The following is a 25,370-nucleotide window of genomic DNA, read 5'->3' as shown; positions in this document are numbered from 1 at the left end:
GTTATTATTTAAACTTCAAACAAGCAAAAAAAAAAAAAAAAAAAGCAAAAGCTGAGAGCCCGGCCTTCTGTCACCTGACTGAGTGGAAAGAGGGTGAAGGGGTCGTGGGAGGCTGGGGAAGGGGCGGCAAGACGACCCATGCAGCTTTTAACCCTAATGTGGCTGAGACAACCACCTTATTTGTGTTAACAAGAAGTGTTTTGTGCATTATGACTGTGATTAACATTAGTATTGATGTCGATAACAAAGCTGAAATCACATATTTAGGATTTAGGTCTGATTTTAAAAATGCTGGGGTGGATGTTCCAACTGGATCAGGAGAAAAGAAAATGAAAACAGCCTGAGGAGAGGGAATCCAGAGCCGTTTCCTCGATCGCTAGTGGATGTCATTTGCTGTCTTCTTGGGGGCAGCCAAAAATCAGCCAGTGTTGGGACAGGCGGTGGTCCGGTGTGCCCCGCGTGCATCCACGGTCATCTGTGCAGACGGACACGGCGCTGGGGCGAGCTGACACGAGTTCCCGGCTGCTATAGAACATGGAATGTCATGGGCGCGACAGAGCTTGGCGGGGATACCAGCAGCGTGTGTGTGTGTGTGTGGACGGCAATGTTGTCTGTGCGCGTGTGAGGGAGAGAGAGAGAGAGGGAGAGCGAGAGGGAGAGAGAGAGAGAATAGGTGTGTGGACAGGCTCCCGGTGGCTCTGTCTGGCTGCTGAGGCTGAGATGGGAGCAAGTGGCTGGCGAAGCTGGTGGTGGCTTCAAACCACACTTTTGTAGAACAATCGCAAGAGAAAATTGTTGAGGGGGGAGGGAGGAGGAGGAGGAGGAGAAAGAGGCTTTCCTTGTACCCCCCTTCTAACGCCGCTTTTCTCCTTCTCTTTCCCCTCATCCCGTCTTCCCCTCCTCCCGTCCTCCCGCGCCCCGCATGCTCCCGGCTTGCCGCCTGCAGGATGAGTTCCACCCGTTCATCGAGGCGCTGCTGCCTCACGTCCGAGCCTTCTCCTACACCTGGTTCAACCTGCAGGCTCGGAAGCGCAAGTACTTCAAGAAGCACGAGAAGCGGATGTCGAAGGACGAGGAGCGGGCGGTGAAGGACGAGCTGCTGGGCGAGAAGCCCGAGATCAAGCAGAAGTGGGCATCCCGGCTGCTGGCCAAGCTGCGCAAAGACATCCGGCCTGAGTTCCGTGAGGACTTTGTGCTGACCATCACCGGCAAGAAGCCCCCCTGCTGCGTGCTCTCCAACCCCGACCAGAAGGGCAAGATCCGGCGGATTGACTGCCTGCGCCAGGCCGACAAGGTGTGGCGGCTGGACCTGGTCATGGTGATTTTGTTTAAGGGGATCCCCCTGGAAAGTACTGATGGGGAGCGGCTCTACAAGTCGCCCCAGTGCTCGAACCCCGGCCTGTGCGTCCAGCCACATCATATTGGCGTCACAATCAAAGAACTGGATCTTTATCTGGCTTACTTTGTCCACACTCCGGGTAGGTGGCTCTTAACCTTTCTACCCCTGTTTTATTTGCTAGCATTTGTTCTGTTTATTGTTCCTCTTATTTCTAACCCGTACCAGGCCATAGGCCTAACTGCACACCTGTCCTGGGGGGCCTGTGTTTTGTCTGATGTGCCTTTCTGCCTCTTCTTCTCCTGTCTCCCTCTCTATCCTCTTCCTCTGCTCCCTTGCCTTTATACCCACTGTGTGCATTTCCATCTCTGGAGGACTCATCTGATCAGAAGGATACTGTGTGTCAGGCTGCCCCAGAATTATCCGTGATGGCGAGTTTGAGACAACAGCAGCACCACCAACAATCAGTATTTACTCTTATTTAAAATGAATCAGAAGAAGTATTAGGGGGTTAGGTGCTGGCTTTCCTGTGGCTTTATGTCAAGTTCCAGGAAAAGCTAGATTTGGCACAAGCGGGGTGGGCAGCAGTTCGGTGGAGAGAGGAGCATGTGAAATCCCCGCACATGAGACTGAACAAATAGAGAACAGGAGAGAAGGCAGCAGCGGGCAGATTCTGGGGCCCAGATGCCCAGGCGAGAGCTGTTTTGGCTGGGATTTGGCTATCAGAGAGCATGAGAGTAATTTGATTTTATAGAGAGAGTGGAAACAAGCAGGAGATTCCTTGAGCTCTGTCCCTCACCTGGTTTCTCTGCAGAAATGGGAAGGCCCCTGGGTGTGTGTGCTGCCCAGCCAGCCCAGGCTCCTGTGCTGGGGGTGGAGAGGCTTTCCTGAGGAGCAGGCCTGGCAGGGAGCTTCGTTGCTGTGGAAAAGGTCTTAAACAAACAAACAAACAAAACCTGTAAAATTTCCTTTCTTTTTGTGTTCCAAGTAGTTCCACTTCTCTTGGCTTTTCCAGTCTCACTCTGCATTTTGGGTTGGGCTGGTTTAGTTCTCTTCTTCTGATCCTTTTCATTTTTTCCCCCTTACCCTTTCCCTTTTTATAATTTCTTTCCGCTTTTGTTTTCTTACAAATTGAAACAGAGATGGCTGGTTAATTTTTAGCCTCCACTCAGCTACGCCCAATTTACTGCCGCCTTTGAAACCTAAACGGGCGGCACTCTGTGATTAAGCAAGGCAGAAGTGTGTTTACATTATGCCCAACCAACTTGTAATGAGAGGGCTACCGAGCCTCTCTCTCTGTATGTGTGTGTTTCTTTCCTCGCCACCATTCCAGTGTTCTTTCCCTCTCATTTCCCTTTTTCCTCTCTTTATGTGAGTGTGAGAATGTGACTTCACTTCAACTCTCCAAAATGTTCTTTCCTGTGAGTATGCGTCTCAGTGTTTTCCTTCCTGTTCATTCACAAAAAAGAAAAAGCCACTCACAACTGCTGTGGTCACCCCCTTGCCTCTTTGGGAAGTTGGGAGGATTGATATGACTGGATCCAGAAATAAATTGGGAGGGGGGTTGCTTTTGGAACATAATCTCTCCTGCCGAGAATGAGCGCTGAGAGTGTGTTGGAGAACTCTGGGTAGGAAAAGATGGCATTTGAGGTCTCTCTTACTCATTCTCTCTTGTTCTGAGAGGTGGCTTTGGTAGGCTGGCTGGAGGCTGTGGATGCCACCCTGAACCCTGCCTGCTTCTGTGAATCTTTCTGGGCCCGCACCTGGCACTGTGTGACCATTAGGACCCCTTATACTGAAGGGCCAATTGCCAGTTCTTTCCTCTCTTCAGCTTGGATTTTTTTTCCTTTCATCTTTTTTCTTTTTGGAAAAGAGACTAAATGGGGAGGGTGTCTCTCATTCTCTGTCAGCATAGCAAGCCACAGTTGGGAGGGTGTGTGCCTGGTGATGTTAGAGGAGATGAGGGACGGCCAGCAGCGGCTGCTTGGAACCTGGAGCTTGCTAGTGTGTCCATCAGATAGCTCTTCCTCAAGAGGACTCTACACCTTCCAGTTTTAGAACTTGGATCCCAGGGGCATCTGCAAGGAAAATCAACACTCCACTTCTTCTCCTCTCCCCTGTGTCTGGACGCTTGTAGCAGAGTTGTTTCCCTGACCTCTTTCATTGTAGGCCCAGATCTTGACTGCTACCAGCATGGGGCTGAGGTAGGATGAAGTGTGTGTGTGAAGGAGACCATTTCCTGGCCAGCCTCCTGGCTCTGGACTGACCAGGCAGGTGTCAGGGGAAGTAACCCCCACCCCCGCCAGTGAGATCATTTGTCCAGGAATATGAGTGAATTCGTATTCCGTTGAGTGTAGCCAAGGCCACCTATGTCTGGGCTGAGGCTGAGTCTCCTCAGCAAATGCCCAATAGAGAACTAAGGATTTACTTTCTCTAATTCAGTCCACAGACTTCAGAGAATCTCGGTGAATAGGGTTTTTCTTGGAGGAATTGCTAATTGAGTATACCTTTGTGAAGAAAGTTTGAGTTGCTACTGCTGGGGCTACCAGTGAGCCTCATTGCTCACTCCCCCCCTTGGAGTCCAGTTGGTAGTCTTGAGATGGCACGGAGCAGGTAGGCTTCCTCCCTGAGCTACCTGGGCTTGCTAGAAAATGTCTTCTCCCTGGCTGAGCCACCTGACGGTGTTGATTCCCTGGTACCACCTTCTCTAAGCCCATGCCCACCAGATACACTCTGTACAGCTGTCCCCTTCTTTCTTCTTCCCAGTATTATAGACTGAGGTCAAGGTCTGGAGCGACTGAGGTGCAGATGAGACTTGCTTCCAGATAAGAGTTGCTTTGGACTATGAAATAAGTGTTTTTTTCTTCCCTTAAAACTGGATCTGGGGACTGGGGATATAGCTCAATTGGTAGGATGCTTGCCTCACATGCACAAGGCCCTGGGTTCAATCCCCAGCACCACACACACACACAAACAAAACAAAATTAAAAAAAAAAAAAACAAAGAAACACCCAACTGGATCTGGGAGCCGAATCTGGGCTGAGCTAGTGGTGTCGGGTTGATGACCGTCAACTTGACCTGGCGTTAAGTGTCGGGATTGGCATTACTCTCAGGTGCCGTCATCACCCATAGCCCTCATGGGCCCTTGTTATGCCCTGGAAGAAGCTTCAAGAGGTGATAGGTTGGGGGGCTGGGGTTGTGGCTCAGTGGTAGAGCACTTGCCTAGCAAGTGTGAGGCACTGGGTTCAATCCTCAGCACCACATAAAAATAAATAAATAAAATAAAGATACTGTGTCTATCTACAACATATATATATATATATATATATATATGAAGAGGTGGTATATATATATATATATATATATATATATATATATATGAAGAGGTGGTAGGTTGGGAGGGAGTAAAGCATGTGTGTGTGTGGCATGGAGAACCCCACTCCCAGAACACAGCATCTGAAGGCTCCGTAAGCCAGCCTTCCTGATGGAGAGAGGAGTTGACCTGTGTCTCTGTATTTTATGAGGGGTTGGCAGAAACCGCAGGGTCTAGGAACTCAGTCAGTGAAATTAGCAAAATCTGTTGAGGCAGGGTAGGATCAGAGAGCCTTGCCATGGTAGGAGGATGTCTATTTCCTGATGATGTCCTTCCATCCAGAAGAGGTGTTCCAGAGCAGGAGGCCCAGCAAGGAAAGCAGGCAGTGGAGACCTTGTGTGAGGAAGGACGGCCAAGTGGACCCGGAAGCGAAGCTAGACTACCTCCAGAGCTTCTTTGGCTCTCCTAGGCCTCAGTCCTAGGAAACAAACAAAAATCCAGTAAAATGCTTGACCAAATGGAACTGTCCACCTACTCCGGTCAGCTCCCTCCAGTGGGCCCATAGGGGAAGCCCATAAAATCCATCCAGGTATTCTGGTGGTGGCTTTTTTCTTTATCCAAGCTCCTTCATGATGGAAGCTTTCACACTTTGAGGGAACCCCCCTGACACTCATCACCAGTGCCAACAGTCACCAAGTCAGGGCCAGTCTCAACTCATCCAACCCCCACTGCCTGCCAGCACTGGGCCATCTAGAAGAGAGTCCAGCATCCTAGTCTTTTCATCCACAAACATTTCTGTGCACATATCTAAAGATAAGGGCTCTGGAAAAACAGAACTAAATGCCACTATCACACCTGGGAAAAATCAAATTTCCTTCATCTCATCAGATACTTGGTTAATGTTCCCATTCCCCTACTTATCTTCTAGTTTTTGTATATAGTTTGTCTGAATTAGGATATAGATTGAATTGTGACAGTTAGTCCATCTGCCGTGGTGATGGTGGCAGTTGTCATTGTCATTGTCCTTGTGGTCGTGATCCTCCTTGGTCTTGTTTTCTTTTCTGGCAGTTTTGTAGTTGAAGGGACTACGTCATTTGTCCTGTAGAGTTTCCCTGTCTGGTCTCTGCAGGCTGTGCTGCCCTGGGTGGTTCAGTGTGTGGCTCTGAAAGGAAATTCTGCCTTCATCCGGGCTTCCAGGTCCTGGGACCACTGGGCTTGGCCTTACCTGTCTCGGGAAATGGGTTAGCATCTGTGGATTTGCTAAGTGACCTTTTTCAAGTGTGGGTTCACTCTCTTGGTGTTAGCTCTCTGCTCTAGGGCTTGGGGATTAGTAGTGAGCACTAGTTTTCAGGTCCAGTGGGGGGCTTCTCATCTACATCCTTCCCTAGTGGTAGAGGGTATTGTTTGGCAGTGTCCACCCTGCTAAGACAGTACCAGGATGCCCCACAAGCCTTTGGTGGACTGTCAGCCTCTCTGGCAGCCCTGGTGTGAGTGTGCAGGAGGGGCCGCAGGAGTGCAGGTGCATTCTCAGGGTCCACCGATACCCATCACCTCCTTTTTCAAGGCCCCAAAGTGCTGCTGGTCTCTCTTTGAGGCAGCGCCATCTGGTGCCAGGGTTGGCAAAGACCTCAGGGCCTAGGAACTCGGATCAGTGAAATTAGCAAAATCTGTGGATCATCCTTTAACCCCATGTAGGGTCCCCCTTAGAACATCCTGTAAGCAGAGTCTGTCTTTGTTAGCTTTGGTGGTTGTAAAATTCTCTTGTTCATCTAGTTCAAAGAATGGCTCCAGGATTAAACCAGCCCATAGATACAGATCCTGGCACCTAGCAGGCAAGCAGGAATAGCAGCTACTTTGAGTTCAGGGTCCTTCCCTGTCACCTTCACTTGTTGATCTTGTTTGTGTCTTAGGGAACACCCCAGGTGAAAGCCAATTTTACTGTAACACCAGCTTTTTGACTGAAGGTCGTTCTCACATCTCCCTTCCACGTCTTCCCCCAGGAAACTGTCTTCTCTCCAGGACAATGTCCCTGGCCCCCCTGCCTCCTGTGTTGAATATAGTTCCCACTGCCCATGCCATGTTTGGTCACCATCCCCTGAAGGCCCTGGTTCGTCTCCTTAAGCTGGAGTGGTCAAATTGAACTCAGAAACTCCAAACATGATCAGATCTCAGCTAAACATGGTAGCTCCATTTTTAGGGCCTTCCAGCTACGTAATAGGCCAGGCCCAGAGTAATATGAAAATGCAGTGCTCCTTTTTCAAAACTGTTTGGCATTGCATCTTCACAGCAGACAGAGCATCCAGCCAAGTGCAGGGTCTGCGATCACGGAGGTTGCCTGCCCACAAAGCCAGCCAAGGCCGCCTTTGCTGTGGACCGTCTGTCTGTTAATGAGACTTAGAATGCCTGGCTCCGGATGGTGTGGAAGGATGACAAGGCTCAGGCCAGCCTCTCTTGGGGTCAGCCATGACCCCAGAGAGGAGAGCAGAACTGCCTGCTCCCTGTCCTTGGGTTTGAGCTTATTTTTCAGACTCCTTTGACCACCTGCCCTTGTCCCCTTTGTTCATAGTGATGTCCGCCCAACCAGTCAGTGCCTGAGCCGCCTAAGCACATGGGTAGAGAGCTTGATCTGCTGGCTGTTTTGGAGGCAATAGCACAAGGGGAAAAAAAAGAATTGCCCTACCTGGGTGCTCACACTGTCATTCCAGCGACTCGGAAGGCTGAGGCAGGGGGATCAGAAGTTGGAGGCCAACCTCAGCACTTAGCAAGGTCTTAAGCTACTTAGACCTTGTCTCAAAATAAAAAAGATGAAAAGGGCTGGGGATGTAGTTCAGTGGTAAAGCCCTGCTGGGTTCAATCCCCAGTACCGAAAAAAAAAAAAAAGAAAAAAAAAAGAATCAATCATCCTTTTCTGAGCTTGAGCCGCAGAGTGTGGACTGTGAACAGGCCAGAGTAGGCTGGATGGCCAAGCCCGTAATTACAGGCATGGTGACCAGCTGTGTTCCATCCCAGCCCAGAGGAAACAGGCCACTCTACAGCAGGAGGGCTGGGATCCAGACGTGCAGAAGAACTTCCCGAGGCACTGCTAAAGGAGGGAAGAATTTCCTTTACCCATGAAATGCACACTTAGCGTACTGTGAGCAAGGTGTTACCTAGGGGCTCCGAGATCTCTAAGAATGAGAAAATCCTTCGTGTGTCCGTCAGCCTCTGGATGAAGGACTGCTGATGACCTCTCGAGAGCTCCATCGTGTTGGCCTGAACCTGCAGCCACCCATGCTGGAGGGGAGGCAAGGCCGCTAGGGTTCCTTGGGAGCAGCTCAGCCTTCACTGGTTGTGAAACAGGAGGCAGGGCCCTCTGTGCCCATTCTCCAGTGCTGCAGAGACCCAGGGTCCAGGTCCAGAGCAGATCAAGAAGGGACAGCAAGGCCAGAACCACATTCTCTCCCTGTTCTGATGTCCTGCGGCAGCTGGGCAGAGAGGGAGTGGCAGTGTCCCCCCTTTGCCCAGAGAAGGTGGCTGCCTCCCCACCCCTTCTCTTTGCCCTGTCCAGCCCCCGACTCAGGAGCTGCCACGCTTCAGTTATTTCATCCTTCAGTGTCCGATTCACAAGTCTTTCAAAGGCCCCAGCCGTGTCAGCCCGGTGCTCACACAAAAGGCCTCTTTGATTTCTTGTTTGTTTTCATTTGCCAGCGGAGGGGGAGGGGGGCAGGAGAGAAAGAGCTTCTGGGTTTTAAGATTTTTATTTGGGTTGCTTCATTCTCAGAGGAGTTGGCTCCCTGGAACTTCTTTCTGAGTTAGGGGCTCGAGGCAGCGATGGCCTGCTGGGGAGAGGGCTGGGTGGGGTCTGGGCGGCAGGGGTGCCTCCACAGCACAGCAGGAGGGGTAGGGTTTGGAATATAGTTGTTGATTCTCCCTATAGACATGGATCTGGCAATTCTTCCAGCTGGGCCTGAGGGTGGGAAGGCTTGGGTTGGAGCCTGCTGCTGGGTGGAGAAGGGTCTGAAGTGCCGACACCACACAGCTCTCCCTGATTGTCCCTGGTATCTGCATAAGACCCGTCACCGCTGTGGGTCGTGAATCTTGACTGTTTTCTGTTTTTCATCCCCAACTCCACCCCTGCCCTCTTGGTTGGAGGGACAGGGGTTTCCTTCTAGCATACACAGTTTTTAAGTATTTTAGGTGCCTCAGAATATAGGCTGGGGCTTCCTGCTCTGTGTCAGGGAGTAAAGAGGAGGGGATGAGAGGTCTACCTGGTGGCCAGGTATCTTCCCAGGAATGGTGCCCAAAGGCCCAGGGCCCCCACGCATGTACGACTCAGGCAGAGCAGCACTGCCACGGCCCCAGCGTGCAGGGAGTCCAGGCTGAGAGGAGATGGAAGGCCATCTTTGCCCAAGGTTTGAGACCAAAGTCACCCCACCAGTACCTATAGAATGTATACCTGGAGCACACTTGGGTATCTCTGACACACCAGTGGCACACTAGGGTGTTGCTGGCTGGCACTGAGGCCTGATACTCCAGGCTCAGGAAGAGAGAGTGGCAGAGACAGAGGCTTGGGCAGGTGGTCACGGGCATCAGCAACAGGGACGTGTGCCCACTGGGTGAGGGGGGGCTCCGCAGGGCCTGGTTGGCAGACGGGAAGAGGAGGCTGGGGGTCTGAGAGATAGATAAATATAGCTGATGGCATTTCTGATGATAGGTTTTTTTTGGCACTAAGGGCACCATGGAAAACAGCATGACAAACGCCCGGCCCTGCAGGCCGCCGTCGCCATTTTAAGCGTGTTTGAGCCGAAGGGTTGTTGGCGTTAGAACAGGGTCCCAGAAGGCAGAGGGGCTGGGGTGAGGGGGATTGGATGGCCTGAGTTTTATACCCCTGGGTGCCTGCGTTCTTTACTTTGTCTATATAGATACTTATACCTGATTTTCTGGTCCTTTGGGGATTAAAAAATTATTTTGGCGGTGACCTTTGTGACCAGTTTCTCTGTCCCCCCAAGAGCTGCCATGGCCTATTAGTAGCAGGTATTCTGGGTTTTCAACATATTTTTATGTCTCAGTTTTGACATGGTGCACCACTGCCACCCTAGGGTCAGGGCCTCCATTGCTGTTATTGGGGGTCACCCAATCACTTAAGGGTTGTCTGTCTGTCCAGGTTCCCAAGAACTTTTTGTATCTTGTTGACAGAGGAAGGTGACTGTTCCTTGCTTTAATTCCATTTTTCCATTGAAGACCCAGTATGGCCTTAGCCATGTATTATCTCTCCAAATTTTGGGCATATTCTAGTTTTATACTTGTACTCCTGGCTGAATGTGTGTGCACTCAGGTGACACATGTAGAGGTCTCTGTACATAGGGAGGAACTAGCACTCCAGACTCAGAGACCAGTGAGGCTTCCTGGAAGGTGACCTTTCTGCCTTGAACCTTGACCTGTGCAGGTAGAGTGTACAGACACTTGCAAGACAGCAAAGAATTAGCTTGTTTTTGTCAGCTGACTGAGCCTTTTCAGCCTGCTGGGAGCCAATTTCCTCCTCACAGTGGTTGAGTGATGTAGGCAGGGCAAGTATTATTTTATCCACCATACAGAGGAGGGAACCAAAGTATGGAGATGTCAAGGGACTTAGGTCACCCAATGAGTTTCTCGCAGAATGGCTCAGACCCCAGGTTTCAGGTCAGTTAACACTTGGCCTGAGGGCCTCACAGCTCCTTGAACTTCTCTGAGATTACTGGCCTTGGCAGAATCTCAGAGAAGAAAGTCTTATGGATCCCGGTGGTGGCGAGTTCTATCCCTGTGGTCTCCATCACTCTCTAGAGGAGGGGCTAGAGCCCAGCTTGGGGCTCCACTCGAGGACTCCCCCAGCCTGTGAGCACGTGGGGTAGAGAGAGAGAGCAGGCACCTGGCCTTGTCCTGAACATTGGCCTTTCTGCCTCCCGATAGCTGCCCCAGATCCCTACTCTGCCCTGGAGAGGTGACACACTAACTAGACAGGGTCTGGATGCTGCCACCCTGCTGTGGCCAGTTCAGCTTCTTTTCGTTTTTATTTATTTATTTATTTTTTTTTTTTAGCTCAGCTTCTTATCATCCCTCCCTGGGGCTCTGGGAGAGGCCACAGTGCAGGTGGACTGTGCAGGAAATGCAGGCCTAGCCCAGGCGACTCTGTGGGATTTGGAGACCCTGATCCTTGCTCTGTCACATCTTTTTCCCGGGAGTCTGTTTGGAATTACAGTTTGACATAAAAATGAATGTGGACACCCATGGTTCCGACCATGACACTGTGAATGCCTGGACTGGACTCCTTTGTCCTGAAGAATCCTCCTGATCATCGCAGGTGGCTTAGCAAGACCTCTGGCCTTGACCCACTAGATCCCAAGTTTACCTCCCTCCCCAAGGCTTACTGATCCAAAATAGCCCCACCCATTTCCTAGTGTCCCCTGGGGACAGAATCACTCCCAGCTGATGACCTCTGGCCTGGAAGAAACAGGGATCCAGACAGACTGCTTGTTGTATTTATTACTCCTTGCCTTTCTTCCATTTTAGGGCTTCATATACCTTTTTGTTTTGCATGGCGACTAAACCTCTGAGACCTGGCTGTTCCCCTGTGTGTCCTTTGCCATTTCTCCCCATCTGAACAGTAGGACCCTGGGCTGAAGTAGTCTGGGGGCTCTGGATGCAGCCTGTGTTCCATTTCCCCCGTGGGGTAATGAGCCTACCTCCTTCCTATGCCCCTGCTGAACACTGCTCTTGCACTCTGGTCTCTATGTGCTGCTGTTATGGGGCCTGGAACAGGCCGTCTGCTTCTGGGCTGACCAGGCCCCTGTGATGAGCCTATCCCAAACGCCAAAGAACAGTAGAAATGTTTCCTGTAGCATGGGATGCAGAGACCAGAAAGGTCGTAGCAGGGTCTTAGCAGTCTTCTTCTTCTTTTTTTTTTTTTTACTTGTTGATAGATGTTTATTTTATTTATTTTTACGTGGTGCTGAGGATCGAACCCTGTGCCTCACACATGCTAGGCAAGTGCTCTGCCACTGAGCCTCAACCCAGCCCAGCTGTCTTCTTTTTTTCTTTTTCCCAAGTATCCATTCTCCAGTTGTAGTTGGACACAGCACCCTTATTTTATTTATTTATCTTTATGTGGTGCTGAGGATCGAACCCAGGGCCCCCACGTGCTAGGTGAGCACTCTATTATTGAGCTACAACCCCAGCCCCATGCAGTCTTTCTTTTTTAATTCTTTAATTCTTTCTTTTTAATTCTTTAATTCTTTTTTAATTTATGTATTTGCAGTACTGGGGATTGAACCCAGGGGCACTCTACCACCAAGTTACAGCCCCAGCCCTTTTAAAATTGTTACTAATTTTATTTTGAGACAGGGTCTCACTAAGTTGCCCATGTTGGCCTTGAACTTGTGATCCTCCTGCCTCAGCCTCCCAAGTCACTGGAATTATGGCACCCACTCAGCAGTATCCTTTTTAAACAATGTATTTGAGTTTTTAAAATTACAGTAGTAAAACACACTGTGAAACTTTAAACAGTTGGGAAGTTTAAGAGGCAAGACCTCCTCCCCAGATCACGGCCCCATGCTTTTGAGGACCTCACTTTACAGATTCATGTAGGCTTTTCTAATTTTTTCATGAATTCATATATCAAGTAACTTTTAAATATAGAGATCTATTTTAGAAGCAGACAGTTGTTTGGGTTAATTGAGTTGGCTCTGTAGGACGCCTTGGTGGTCTTAATTTTTCCCGCCCCCTGCCTTTATACTTGGTTCCTGTCATCCTAGGTACAGAGCCATTGTCCCTATCTTCTTTTCCCCTGAGGTGACAGCTTCAGGTTGTCCTTCCTGGAAGAAGGGGGAATAGCAGAGTGTGTGTTGGTGTCCAAGTGGCCAGGATCCTGCCCTGGGGATCCTTGGGGCAGTGTAGCCTGACCACCATAGAAATCAGGGCTGCAGCCTCATTCTTCTGGGCACCTCAGTGCCTGCTAGGGGTCCGAGGCCAGTGGGAAGGTTGCTGAGAAGAGGTCCATTTGGCTACCTGACTTGGTCCATGCGCCTTGCCTCTGGGGTCAGCTTCCCAAGTCTTTCCTGTAGGGTTAGGGTACATCCGTGTGTGGGGCAGACCCTCCTCCAGCTGTCCTGGCGTCTGGCAGGCTTCCTGTCCTAGAATGGTGGGGGGCGCGTAAAACATCAGTCACTTCCAGAATTTATTCCATCGTATCTTTGTTTCAAAATTAAAGACATGGCGGGTGGGGGGGGTGGTGGTGGGGGGAGCTGTGGGGGGAGCTTGAGCGCATGAGGGAGCGTGCATACCAGCTCAGCCTGAGAAAGCATCCTCTCCAGACAGGCGTGGGGCTGGGGAGATAAGAGGCCAGAGAAGACCTGGAGAATGAGTCCAGAGAGGGCTTTGCCACTGGGTCTGTTGGTCTAGGGAAGGCTGCTGGCTAGAGAGAGATCCTGGAGTAGGGTGACACCTGGTGACTTTCCTGGGCTGGGAGGAGCAGGGTGAAGAGATCAGGAGATCCCTGAGGCGGTTTGCAGGAGGCTGGCCGAGTGCAGCCCTTAGGGAGTGTGTCCTTATTATGCCTGCAGATTATATCCCCATTAGCGCATAATTATTATATAATGGGCGTTATTGCATAATGGCAGTTATATAACAGGTGGCCCAGAATACAGACAGGGGGTGTAATAAGTGTATATCCTCTGGCTATAAATAACCACCAGCCCCACACTGAATATGTGGTCACACCAGAGCCACCTTATAAATACCCTTGCTGGGCTATAAATTTCTAAGCAGTGACGTCAGTGGGCATGGTACCTAGTTAGGGGGTGGTAGGAGGAACCTGCAGCCCCACCCGGCCACATGACATCATTGTTTCCTTAGTAACAGGAACGCTCCCCAGGGGATCAAGTGAAGAGAGGCCTTTAGAAGGAGGAGGCAAATGGTGGAATACTTGGGTAGGGGGTGGTGCTGAGCCTAGGGCTGACCAGGCTGGGGTGGAGTCCTGGGGGCAGTGAGACAGGCCACACAATGACAGGGCAGTGGACTCCATTTCCTCTCATCTGAACCTCTAGAGAGTCTAGGGTCTCCTTCCCTGTGTGTAGCAGGTCATGCCAGCCTTGACCTTGCGTCAGGGGGAAGAGGAGAGCTAAATGGTCTCCTCTGTCTTTCTCTGTCCCAGGTGGCCTCTCCATAGTTCTGGGGTCACTTGTCGAAGAGGAGTTGAATGTGGACAGACCCAAGCTCTATGCCCTGGTCATGTCCTCCTCAGGGTGTGGCTGTTTCTCCAACCAGAGGTTTTAGGCCAGTTTCAGCCTTAGTAACAGAAGAAATATGCAAGCAATTTGGCAAAGATCTCAGAGAGCCTCGTGGCAATAATGGTGGAGGGAGTTGGCGCCTGGGAAGGAAGAGGAGACAGGACAGTGTGAGGTGGGCCACAGTATTTTAGGTGTATGAGAGAGAGTTTCCTGTGAGTGGTGAAGAGCTGGGTCTCATATTCCTGAGCATAGGGAGGAGATTCTCTTTGTTGGCAGGTAGGGTATTGAAGTTAATTTGGAGTAAATATGGATGACCATCTAGACCCAGTTTTATCAAGAGGTTTTCAGTTTTAGTACTAAGTCCCTTGTGCTGTCCCAGGAAACTCCTAAGTCCCAGAAAACCAGGACGATTGGTTATCCTTGAATCAACCAGGGTGATTTTGCCTTTCAGGAAACATTTGACAGTATTTGTTACCGGTGGGAAGAGTCCAGTGCACTGACAACACCTCAGGAACAAAGAATCATCTAGTGTGGAGGCCTAGAAACCCTGCCTTGGGGGGAGGGTTGGCAGACCTTGCTGTGTGTGTTCCTTAGGATGTTCCTTGCCACTGCTGGCCAAGTGGGCTGCCCAGCTGCCTCTGTGAACTTCTTACAGCCTTGTTTTCTATTCTTTCATTGGTTGTGTAGGGGTCTGGGGTTGGGAGACCGTACTAGGAAATCTGAAGCTTCTGCAAGAGTCTTACCCCTCACAAAGCTCAGAAGCTTTTTGCAGGTGAGACTTCTGAGCATGAAACCACTGCAAGAAACCACTGCTCTAGACCCTGTGCCTGTTGTTTAAAAAATACTGGGGGCTTTAGTGCACGCCTGTAATCCCTGCGACTCATGAGACTGAGGCAGGAAGACCACGAGTTCAAGGCCAATCTCAGCAATTTGGCAAGACCCTGCCTCAAAATAAGAAATATAAAGGTCTGTGAGTGTAGCCCAATGGTACAGGGCTTCCCTACAATGAGTTAGGCCCTGGGTTTGATTCCCAGTATGACAAAAAAAAAAAAAAGAGGAAATTATCCAATAGCTTATCTCTTACTGCTTGCCAGAGAGCTTTCAAAATGCAAAAGCTACTGCTCTCCCTGCCTTCCAGGTCATCTCTTCCTTCAAAGACCCAAACAGGCTGCGATAGCCTCTGGGCTCACAAGTTCCCTGGACTGCACCAGCCCCAGGATGAGAACTTGTATCCATAAAGGCCGGTTTCCTAACCCCAGCAACCAGGGCTTGACAAGAGTTCTCCAAAAGACTTCTTAAATGAAATAGACAAGTTGGCAACATAGGGGAGCAAAAGCCTCTCCTGGCAAGTGGGGTTTACAGGAATTTGGGCTCTAAGCTATGTGATATCAATCAAATAGAAGAGTCCGTTTGCCTGGCATATGTGAAGTCTCATCACAAGCCACAGCACTTTCTCCTTCACCTGCGTGTAGTGTCAGTTTAGTTTCCTACCTGGCTACAGTTGACTTGGCACCCTCTGTCCCTGACCTCATGCAAAGTGTGGCCAACTGGGTCATCGTTTTTGCTGGCCTCACTTGGGGCCCACAGATAATGGCCAGGATGATGGTGGTGCAGCGGTCTGGCCAGAGGTGGGGACCAGCTAGACCCCAGGCTACCTACTCTTTGTGTGTATCAAGCCTGCCTCTTGAGCTTGGCTGTGGGATGGAGACAGCTGAGGCAGGGATGGGGAGGCAGGGCAAAAGAGTCTGCATGCAGGGCCCTGCCTGCTGGGCAAAGGAAACTGGGGAGCCGCGCTTGCTTCTAGCACAAAAGCCGTAGCTCCACAGAACAACAATCCTCAGGATATTGCCAGCCCGAGAGAGGGGGCCAAGGGAGAGGCCCCTGCCCTGAGGACGGGCCAGATTTCTCTCACTTATTTATGGTATCATGGTTTATAAAGTGGGCCCAGCACACAGATCTCTGGGCACAGTTTCAAATACATGCATTTCTTTTAAATTAAACACCACACACACATTTGCTGTGCGTGCGCACACGATCTGTTCAAGCCATGCTGCTGCCCAGGAGTGTTCCTGGCCACGTGGGACGGTAACTGAGGATGATGGTACCAAAGCCACCATCTAATATTAGATTTTGTAACTCAGAGATTCATTAATATAATTACTCAGATGCCAGCCTGGCTTGGCAAGGCCTCTTGAATTGTGTTCCTCTCTGACAAAGCACTCTGGCTACAGGGATGCCCTGGTGAGCCTCCTTGTCTGTGGGCAGTGGGCAGAGGCACTCTCCCACACACCCTCCCACTGTGGCAGGTCCTGCCTTTTTGTGTCTTGTCACAAGACAGGCACCTCTGGAGAGTCGGCCACAGGCTTGAGCAGCCTGCTGGGCGGGCCCCAGTTTTCTGTAAGCTGCGGGCTGGGTTACTTTTCTCCCGTGTCACTTTGCACATAATTGTGTAGGATTCTCTTGCTAAGCTGGAATTTTGGAGTGGGGGCTGTGTTTTATCTGTTTTTACACCTGTCTCTTGCCCACATATACTTTTATACGGATCCATAAACCCATTCTGAGTATTGAATTAACCTTCAGCTGGGGAGCAGCTGATGGTTCGTCCTTGAGATTTGGAGCAAAGGCCTGCAGTGGTGTAAAAACCAGAAAGGGGCTGGGGATGGAGCAAGGGTCAGCTATGGGGAGCAGCAGGTGTACTCTGTGAGCAGATATCACCAAGGGGGAGTCCTGACAGCTGAGTGACAGAAGCTTCTGGAACACTAGAAGAAGCACAGCATACAAGTGAATGCTAGGGTTTATTGGTTGAAAGGGACTTGGTTTCTCAAAAAATATGTATTTTTCCCTTTCAATGAGGTATCAGGAAAGTGGGGGAAGAGTAGTCCTCTTCTTAGCTTTTCCTCCACCCCTAGCACCTTGTTGCAGAGGGTAACCCTGTTACTTGCCCACTCTGTGGCAAGTAAGCCCCAGCTTAGCTCGTTCTACCCACACCCAGGCCTGCCTTCTGTCTCCTTGGCTGTGCCTGCTATGTAGTCCGCTTTGAGGGGTGTCCCCACTTCTGGCCACACAGCAAACGGCCTCCAAAGGCCACATCCTCTCTAGATTAAGTCCAAGGGGTGATGGGTATGTTCTCTTACTGATGATGGGTGAGTTCTCTTCCAGGCCAGATACCCCTGCACACTAGCCTGGTGGATGCCGTGCAGCGCAGATTGGCAAGGAGTGACCCTGAGCTCATGGGGATCACTCACCTTTTGTTCTGAGGCTCCTTCTGCCTCTCTTCCCTCTCCAAAGAAGCCCTAGTCTCCAGGCCCCTCCTGCAGATGGGCTTGTGGTCACTCTTCTTGCCTCTTCCTGTGGAAGGGGGATTTTTTTCTTCATACACTAGCACATGCACAGTCAATTCTCTAAGCCGACCCCAAAGTCAGTTCTGCTGCTGGTGCTGCCCCTATACTTGTTCAGACTCCAGAGCCATTTCCAGTAGTTTTCGAATGAATTCCCAGCTCTTCTGTCTCTGCCTTAGACTCCAGCCAGCTTGCCAGCTTCCTCCCCTTGCACCTGGTCTTAAGTCTCTTTCCTCCGGCCCGTTTAGAAGCCTGCCTTCTCCTGCAAAGTACCCCCCATTCAGCAGAGGAGCATCAGGGAGCCTTGGGCACCTAATCTTGGTTGTGTGGCGGGTGCACAGAGTGTAACAGTAATTTGAGAATGTCTCCCTCCATGCTGCTTCTTGTCCTTTGAGCTGGAGTCCATTTTAGCATGAAAAAAAGGACAGGAGGCTTAGAGAACTCAAACTCGCCAAGGTTTTGCATTTGTCTCACTGTGTTCTGATTTGTAGAGCACCACATTCATACCTCTCTGTCTATTCACTGTTTTAAAAAGTGCAGGGGGCTGGGGCATGGTGGCACATACTTATAATCCCAGTGACTCAAGAGGCTGAGGCAGGAGGATTGCAAATTTGAGGCCAGCTTTAGCAATTTAGCAAGACACTAAAGCAACTTAGTGAGACCTGTTTCAAAAAATAAAAAGGGGTCTAGGGTTGTGGCTCAGTAGTAGAGCACTTGCCTAGCATGTGTGAGGTACTAGGTTCGATTCTCAGTACCACATTAAAAAACATAAATAAATAAATATAATAAAGATTTTTGAAAAACACCTCAACATTAAGTAAATAAATAAATAAAAGGGCTGAGGATCATAAAAATACAAAATAAGTGCTCAGGTGTGGTCACAACACTCCTGTAATCCCAGCAGTTTGGAAAGTGGAGGCAGGAGGGTGTCAAGTTCCAGGCCAGCTGGGCAACCGTACCTCAAATTAAAAGAAAATTAAAAGGCTGAGGAAGTGGCTCAGTGGTAGAGTACCCCTGGGTTCAGCCCTTAGTACCAAAAAAAGCAAGCAAGCAAACAAACAAACAAACAAAAACAAATTTAGGCCGGGGCGCAGTGGCACACACCTGTAATCCCAGCAGCTTGGAAGGCTGAGGCAGAAGGATCGCAAGTTCAAAACCATCCTCAGTAACTTGGTGAGGCCATAAGTAACTTAGCAAGACCCTGCCTCAAAATAAATAAAAAGAGCTGGGGATGTGGCTTAGTGGTTGAGTACCCCAGGTTCAATCCCCAGTGCTAAACAAACAAAAAACAATAGTGTAGAGAGGAAAATAAAAATTATCAAAATTTTACCATTTCAGTAGCCTACTATTAGCCTTTTTGCACTTTTCTATACCCATTATACGTATTTTTTTTTTGTAGTTGTAGATGGACAGAATGAACAGAATGCCTTTTTTTAATGTGGTGCTAGGGATTGAACACCCAGTGAGTTCCTCACACATGCTAGGCAAGTGCTCCTGCCACTGAGCCATAGCCTCAGCCCATATTTTATTTATTTATTTATTTTAATTTTTTTTTAGTTGTAGTTGGACACAATAACCTTTATTTTATTTATTTATTTTTATGTGGTGCTGAGGATTGAACTCAGTGGATCGCACATGCTAGGTGAGTGCTCTACCACTGAGCCCCAGCCCCAGCCCCACCATATTTTATTTTTTATTGGTGTTCATGGTATAGACTTTGGATCCTGCTTTAAAATTTTTAACACAATGTGTATTCTACCATGTCAGTATTTTTCAGAAAATTAATTTTTAATGGCTTAGTATCTTTTTTATTAGTGGCATTGCTTCTGCTTCTCAACATTTTTAAAATGTTGAGAAGCAGAAGCAATGCCACTAATAATAAAAAGAGACTTCTGGGCTTGGGATGTGGCTTAAGCGGTAGTGCGCTTGCCTGGCATGCGCGCAGCGCTGGGTTCGATCCTCAGCACCACATACAAATAAAGATGTTGTGTCCACCGAAAACTAAAAATAAATATTAAAATTCTCTCTCTCTCTCTCTCTCTCTCTCTCTCTTTAAAAAAAAAAGAGATTTCCATCCTCTTTCTATTTTGGGAATGAGAAATTTCCTTTTAGTACAAATGTAATAGGTGCTCAAATGTGCTTTCTGGGCTTGGTGGCATCACCTATAATCCCAGTGATTCTAGAGGCTGAGGCAGAAGGATCAAAAATTCTAGACCAGCTTGGGCAACTTGGGGAGACCCTGTCTCAAAAAGAGTGGGGAGTGCTGGGAGGTAGCTCAGTGGTAGACATCCCTGGGTTCAATCCCTGGTATAGCAAATACATAATAACAGATTTTAAAATAGTGCTTTTACAATGGCAGCATGAGATTTCATTTTGCTAGAGTTGATGTACCCCCGCCTCCATCAAGGCTTCTTTATTTTATTTTTTTTGGTACCAGGGATTGAACTCAGGGGTGCTTAATTACTGAGCCACATCCCCAGCCCTTTTTGTTTTTTATTTTGAGACAGGGTCTTGCTGGTTGCTGAGGCTGGCTTTGAATTTCCAATCCTTTACCTCAGCCTCCAGGTCGGTTGCTGGGATTACAGAGGTGCACCACAGCCCCCAGCCCTATCAAGGGCTGTGAGCTGGGTCAGCTTTATCCCTGTTGTAAATTCTGCTCAGGTGGATGTCCTGGTGGACCTTGCTTTGTAACTCTTCATTATTAACTTTAGAGGGGGCTTCCTAGCAGATGAATTAGTAGGCAGAAGGTGTGGACTCTTTTGAAGACTCCTAATATATGTTGTGCATTGACATCTGGAAATTTGATGCCTGCAGATAGTACTTGAGGGCCCATCTCATTATATCCCAGGCTGCACCCTGTCCACGTTACTCAGAACCCCAGGCAGATGCCATCACCCATACCTCTGCATGCATGTCGCCTTAGGATGCATGTTCCTGAGTCAGTCCTCCCACCCTTCTCTAGGTGAACGTCACATTTCCACGTTCATTCTTTGCATCGACTCACACATGCCCTGGTGGACGCGTGCTGTCGCCCACTGAGAGAGCTAACCCTGGACATCAGCCCACACTCTCACACCTTCCAGCCATGTTTTTATGTAAGTCTGAGGTGCTCCCTCCCAGGACTCTGCAGCCGCTCCTTTTTGACAGTGCCTGAAGGAGATGGCCCCTTGAGGGTCCCTGGCATGGCAATTCCATGCCAGCATCTAGCCCAGGGCCTGCAGGAGCGGCTCTTGATGCTGCCAGGCAATGAGCAGGTGTTGGCCATGGCATCTTAATGGCAGCAGACTTCCAGTGCCACTGCTGAGGTACAAGCTCACAGTGGCTACCAGCATGTGCCCCCAGAAGTCCTACAGAAGCAGCTGCTGCCGATCCCTGAGCCCTGATGCCAACCCGCAGTCTGCACCAGGACCCCAGCTTGCCTGCTGCAGCCCGTGTTCTCCAGGACTGGAGGGGAGGCTCAGGAAGGAGCCCTGCCTCGGGGCTGTGGACTTTGTTTTCACTCACAGACACCTCTAATTCCATCCCAGCATTCAGGAAACGACCACCTTGTGTCCTGGCCTGGGTCCCTCAGTGTGAGTGAGCACGCTCCTACTGGGCTCTGGTCCTACTGCCACAGCACTCCCATCTTTGTGCACAGACACGTATTCCTTCACTTCTAAACTAGGCCTCAGTCACTTTCTACATCCTGTTTGGCTCAAGGAAGTTGAAGTATCTATTGCTTCTGGCACTCTTTGTCTCTGAATCCTGATATTCTGTTGTTTTTGCAGTGCTGGGGATGAAACCCAGGGCCTCACTCATGCTAGGTAAGAGCTCTGCCCCTGAGCTGCAGCCCAACCCTCTCCCCACCCTTTCCATGTAGTGTTCCATCTTGCCCACAACTTGGCTGTCCTCAGGCTCCAGTGGTGAGAACTGTCCCAAGATCCCTGAGGCCTGGCAGGAGGCTGTGAGGTGCAGCTTGAGGAGGACAGGGCATGGCAGCAGGCTCCCCTTTTCCCAGCTTGCCCTTCCTCTGCAGCGTGGCAGTGCCAGGACATCCAGCCTTGAGGACCTCTGGCCAGGTCGTGGTAGGCAGGACTCCTGTGCTTATGGAGCTTGGTCTGTCCTCTCCTCTGTGGGCATTCAGCACACGATAGCCTGTGGGTGTCTGCATGTGTGTCCTGAGGCCTTCCTGGTGCTGTGCCTGGTGTCAGGAGCTGGGTGTCTGTATACAAGGGTGGGTTGGGGCATGTGTGTAAATGTCAGCATGCATTATGCCCGAGGATGTAAGACGAAGTGTCTCAGGTCTTGAGGCTCAAATCTTGTTGTCGTCGTGAGAACTTGGAAACCCAGGGAGGGTGTAGTGACTTGCCTCCATCACCTATTGAGTAGGGTCACAGCTGATGTGTCCCTCCTGTGCTCAACTCCCTACCTGGCGCCCCCATGGCTCCAGCTTCTGCATCAGCAGGCGGGTGTGCTTACCGAGAAGTGTCAGGCCCTTCCCGCCCGCTCAGCAGCTGAGCAGTTTCTTTCTGGGGCTCTTTGTGAACCTGCCTTGCTATTAATCTACCTGTTAGTAAAAGAGATTACAATTGCTGTAATTACAGGGCGCTGTGTCTCCACCGTCAGGAACAGGACTGAGTGAGAGGCAAGGGGTGGGGGGAGTTAGCCCCACAGGAAGCTGCTATTAAAAGCCCCATGTTTGGTTGGATATGGCACAGGGACAGCAGGGGACCTGAGGCAAGGGGCTGGTCTGGCTGGGGAGATCTGGGAGACTGTAGGACCAAGGGCAGTGAATAGGGCCAGCCTCCAGGAAGCCTGGGACCTCTGAGCCACACAGGGCCTGGCATCCTGACCTCCCCCACCCCATGCTGAAGGCTGCCTCCACCTCTGGGTGACCTTCATAGGCATGGAGTGGAGGACACCTGGCATTCCACTCTGAGGTGGTGCTTATTAGGGGGGGTCAGTAGCTTTCTTTTGAGGGGTCTGCTTAGCCATCACTGCCATTGATTTATATGGACAAACAGAAGTTCCTAATGTGTACCTAGGCTGGGCCCCCGAGGAGAATGTGAGGCTGTCCTGTAGCACAGGGGTCCTCAGTGATGGCCATTTTCCCCCCGGGGATGTCTGGCCATGTCTGGAAACTTGGTTGTCACTACTGGGGGTGAGTAAGCTACTGGCATCTAGCAGGAAAGACCAGGAATGTTGCTGACGGCCGGCCCCACACAGATGGCCCCCCCAAAGCAGAGAACACCGAACACCAAGCCCCAGCGTCAGGGCTCTGAAGGTGTGGAGACCCTTGCTGTGCAGAGGAAATGATGGCCAGGAGGAATCAGGTCAGCGTCCTGAGGCCTTCCTGGTGCTGTGCCTGGAGACCCAGGCCCAGGGCACTTGGCAGTCTGTGGCCAGGAAGTAGAAGAGAAGACTGGCAGCCACCCCAGATTGATAACCCCACAGTGTTGACCTAGTGGCAGGCATTTGAGGATCACAGCCCTTTGTCACTTCTGTACCTTCCCCTTCCTTTTCCTGACAGGCTCCTTTCTCCTCCAGTGGTAAGAGCTGGACCCAAAATTGAGGAGTTTGCCCTTTCCCTCCCCAGGATCTCCTTATGGCCCCCAGAAGCATCTGGGGGGTAGGGCCTGGACCTCCTCCATCAGCTTGAGCCTCCTCTGGAAGGAGGGTGTGCAGGAATGGGAAGGGCTGGCACCCTCCAGCTCCTGTCTTGCAAGGACACTGGCCGTGCTCCAGCTTCCCCGACACACATCTGGCCCGGCTTCTACTCTGAGGAACAGAGCTGGGCAGGTGGTCCCTGAACCCTGGTAGGCAAGAGTTGGGGTGCTGTTTAATGGATAGGACATTGCCCAACATCCAGTCCCATTGACCAAAGGAGCACCCCATGGGCCCTACTGCCCGCTTCCTACATTTCTTTGACCCCCCTCCACAGTGTCTGGGAGAGAGGACAGGGTGGGGGGACAGGAGGGCACAGTGGGGAGTAGCCTGTGAGCTGGGTGAGATGGGTGTGGGCACACTGCCCTCTATTCTGGGGTGTATTCACTGCTTGCTTGCCACATGTGGGGGCTTCTGCTGCCCTCCCAGCTTTTGGGCCACTATGTCTCATGTTTCCTGCAGACAAAGCGCTGAGATTTTCAGCTGTTGTGAATGCTGCATTTCACACCGAGTCCCTAATAGTGGAGTCGCTTTGCGTTTTCCCCCCTTTTTTGCCTTGACAGCTCCAACCTTATAATTTTACCTTCTCTTGCCTCACACGCACTCCTTTTCTTCCTTTTCCCCTTCCTGGGGCTTTTGCTGCTCTTCGCTGGGGACCCCCTTTAGGAGGGATCGTGTCTGACAAGAGAGGAGGGGCTTCCTGTCAAACATTGGGAGTTGATGTTTTGTTTGGTAAAATGTCTGTAAATAGGCTGCAAGGCGGTGATTCTACACGGATCCCGGTGCACGTGAGTGTCTTTTTGTGTCTGTGCACGTCTCCATGCATGTGAATGTAAGGAGCTGAGAGAAGGGGAAGGGAGGGTGAAGAGAGCAGAGAGATGGTTTCTGGGGGCACTGGGACAGCTCGCTTCCTTCCTGGGACATTGTTTTGGTCTAAATCACAGACCCTGATCAGGAAAGGGCCCAAGGCCTTGACCCATCACGGGCCATGAAGAACATCAGAAGGGCAGCTACTGCCCTCCTAGGCAGCTCTGGGCAGGCTGTTCGTGAGTGCTGGAATGGAGCAGTGGGACTGCCCCCCAGGAATGCCTTGAAATCCAGCCATCCAGGACTCTCAAGGCCCTGAGGTTTAGTTTGAAGGAGGCTGTTTCTCCTGCCTAGCCCTGACTGACTGTCAGCACTTAGATCCTTGGGATAGATGTCAGTCTTCCACCATGAATCGGGAGCAAGTTCCTCCTTGGAGTCAGCCTACTCAGCAAGGTGACTCCTTGCTTAAAAAGGACTTATTGCTGGGCATGGTGGCACACACCTGTAATTCTAGCATTTGGGAGGCCAAGTCAGGAGGATCATAAGTTTGAGGCCAGCCTTAGCAACCTAGTGAGACTGTATCTCAAAGTTAAAAAGGGCTGGGGATGTAGCCCAGTGGTAGAGCACCACTGGGTTCATTCCCCAGAACCCCCTCCCCACAGAGTAGAACTTATTGCCTTAGATGGGGGTCCCCTTTTTAAGCTTCAGGTGGTTTACCTGTCCTGGGCTTGATTTACAGCTCACTCACTAGAAACCCTGGGCTATTTGATTTTATAAGCCCAGCCACATCCGTTTTCCCGCCATTAGCTTTCGAGACCACAGAGTGCTCTGCCTTTGAACTGCTCCTCAGCCTCACCCTCCCTGAATCCATTTTGAGTTTCTCTTCTCTGGCCCCATTAGAAAATGTCGGCTCTGACTGCACCGTGCTCGCGGAACAAAGGTGCAGAACGATTTTGGCTGCTTTATCCAGGAAATAAATTCCTCTCTGGTGCCAGAAACCATTGAGTGGTGCCATGTGTTGAGCTCCAGGGCCCAGAGCCGTGGGCAGGGTTATTGCTGAGGACAAGGAGGGTGGAAGCCTGGTACAGAGGCCGTGGTGAGAGAGTGCGCAGCTTCCCAGGCAGCCCTGTGAGCCTTGGGTCTGGAGCCTGCTCCCTCCTACCTGGCCTTCTGTCTGCATTGCCCGTGGCGTGGGCTGGTCCAGGGCCTGGGGCCCTCTCTGCCCCACAGTGGCGGTGCCTCCCTCATCCCTGCCTCTTTCTTCCTATGCCCCTTTCCTGGTTCTCTTGTTTGCTCTGTGCTGTGAAGGGCTGGTTTCCCTGGGCTTGGCCACACTCTGCTGCTCCCTACACCCCACACAGCCGGTGCTCTCCCTGCCTTGGGTGATACTGTTTGTCAGCACCTCTGAACCCCAGCTTTGCGAAGCCCAGGATGGTGGTGAGCTAGGGGCTGTGGAAACACAGTGCCACACATGCAGCTGGGCAGGTGGAGCATCTTGCTCAAGGCCACTTGCCAGCAGCAGCAGTGCCTGGCCGACTGTGCACCTTTGCCCCTCTCCACTGGGCATCCCAGCTCATCTCAGATTTGGATCTCCCATGGGCCCCAGACTCTTCTTTCCAGCTCCACCCTCATACTGGTGCTCCGCCCTCAGGAGAGACCTCCCCAGCCCCTTGCTCCCTCTTGTCTTTGCTCCA

At 50.8% G+C, this 25,370-nt stretch overlaps 1 protein-coding gene across 5 annotated transcripts in view; it reads left to right on the top strand.

Moving 5' to 3' along the window:
* The window catches only part of Nfix (nuclear factor I X), a 95,448-nt gene that overhangs the window by 27,424 nt on the left and 42,654 nt on the right, over nucleotides 1-25,370 (top strand). For all 5 annotated transcript variants that reach the window (XM_046436902.2, XM_046436900.2, XM_046436901.2 and 2 more), the window contains exon 2: nucleotides 947-1,478. In XM_046436902.2, the coding sequence (XP_046292858.1) occupies nucleotides 947-1,478 (532 nt within the window). The remainder of the gene's footprint in view (nucleotides 1-946; nucleotides 1,479-25,370) is intronic.

The sequence above is a fragment of the Marmota monax genome, unplaced genomic scaffold, assembly GCF_021218885.2.
Source record: "Marmota monax isolate L192 unplaced genomic scaffold, Marmota_monax_Labrador192_F-V1.1 WCK01_AAM20220418_F8-fsc00021, whole genome shotgun sequence".
NCBI classification, from domain to species: Eukaryota; Metazoa; Chordata; class Mammalia; order Rodentia; family Sciuridae; genus Marmota; species Marmota monax.
The sequence above is the reverse complement of the archived record's forward strand: the minus strand, read 5'-3'. Positions and strand labels throughout refer to the sequence as shown.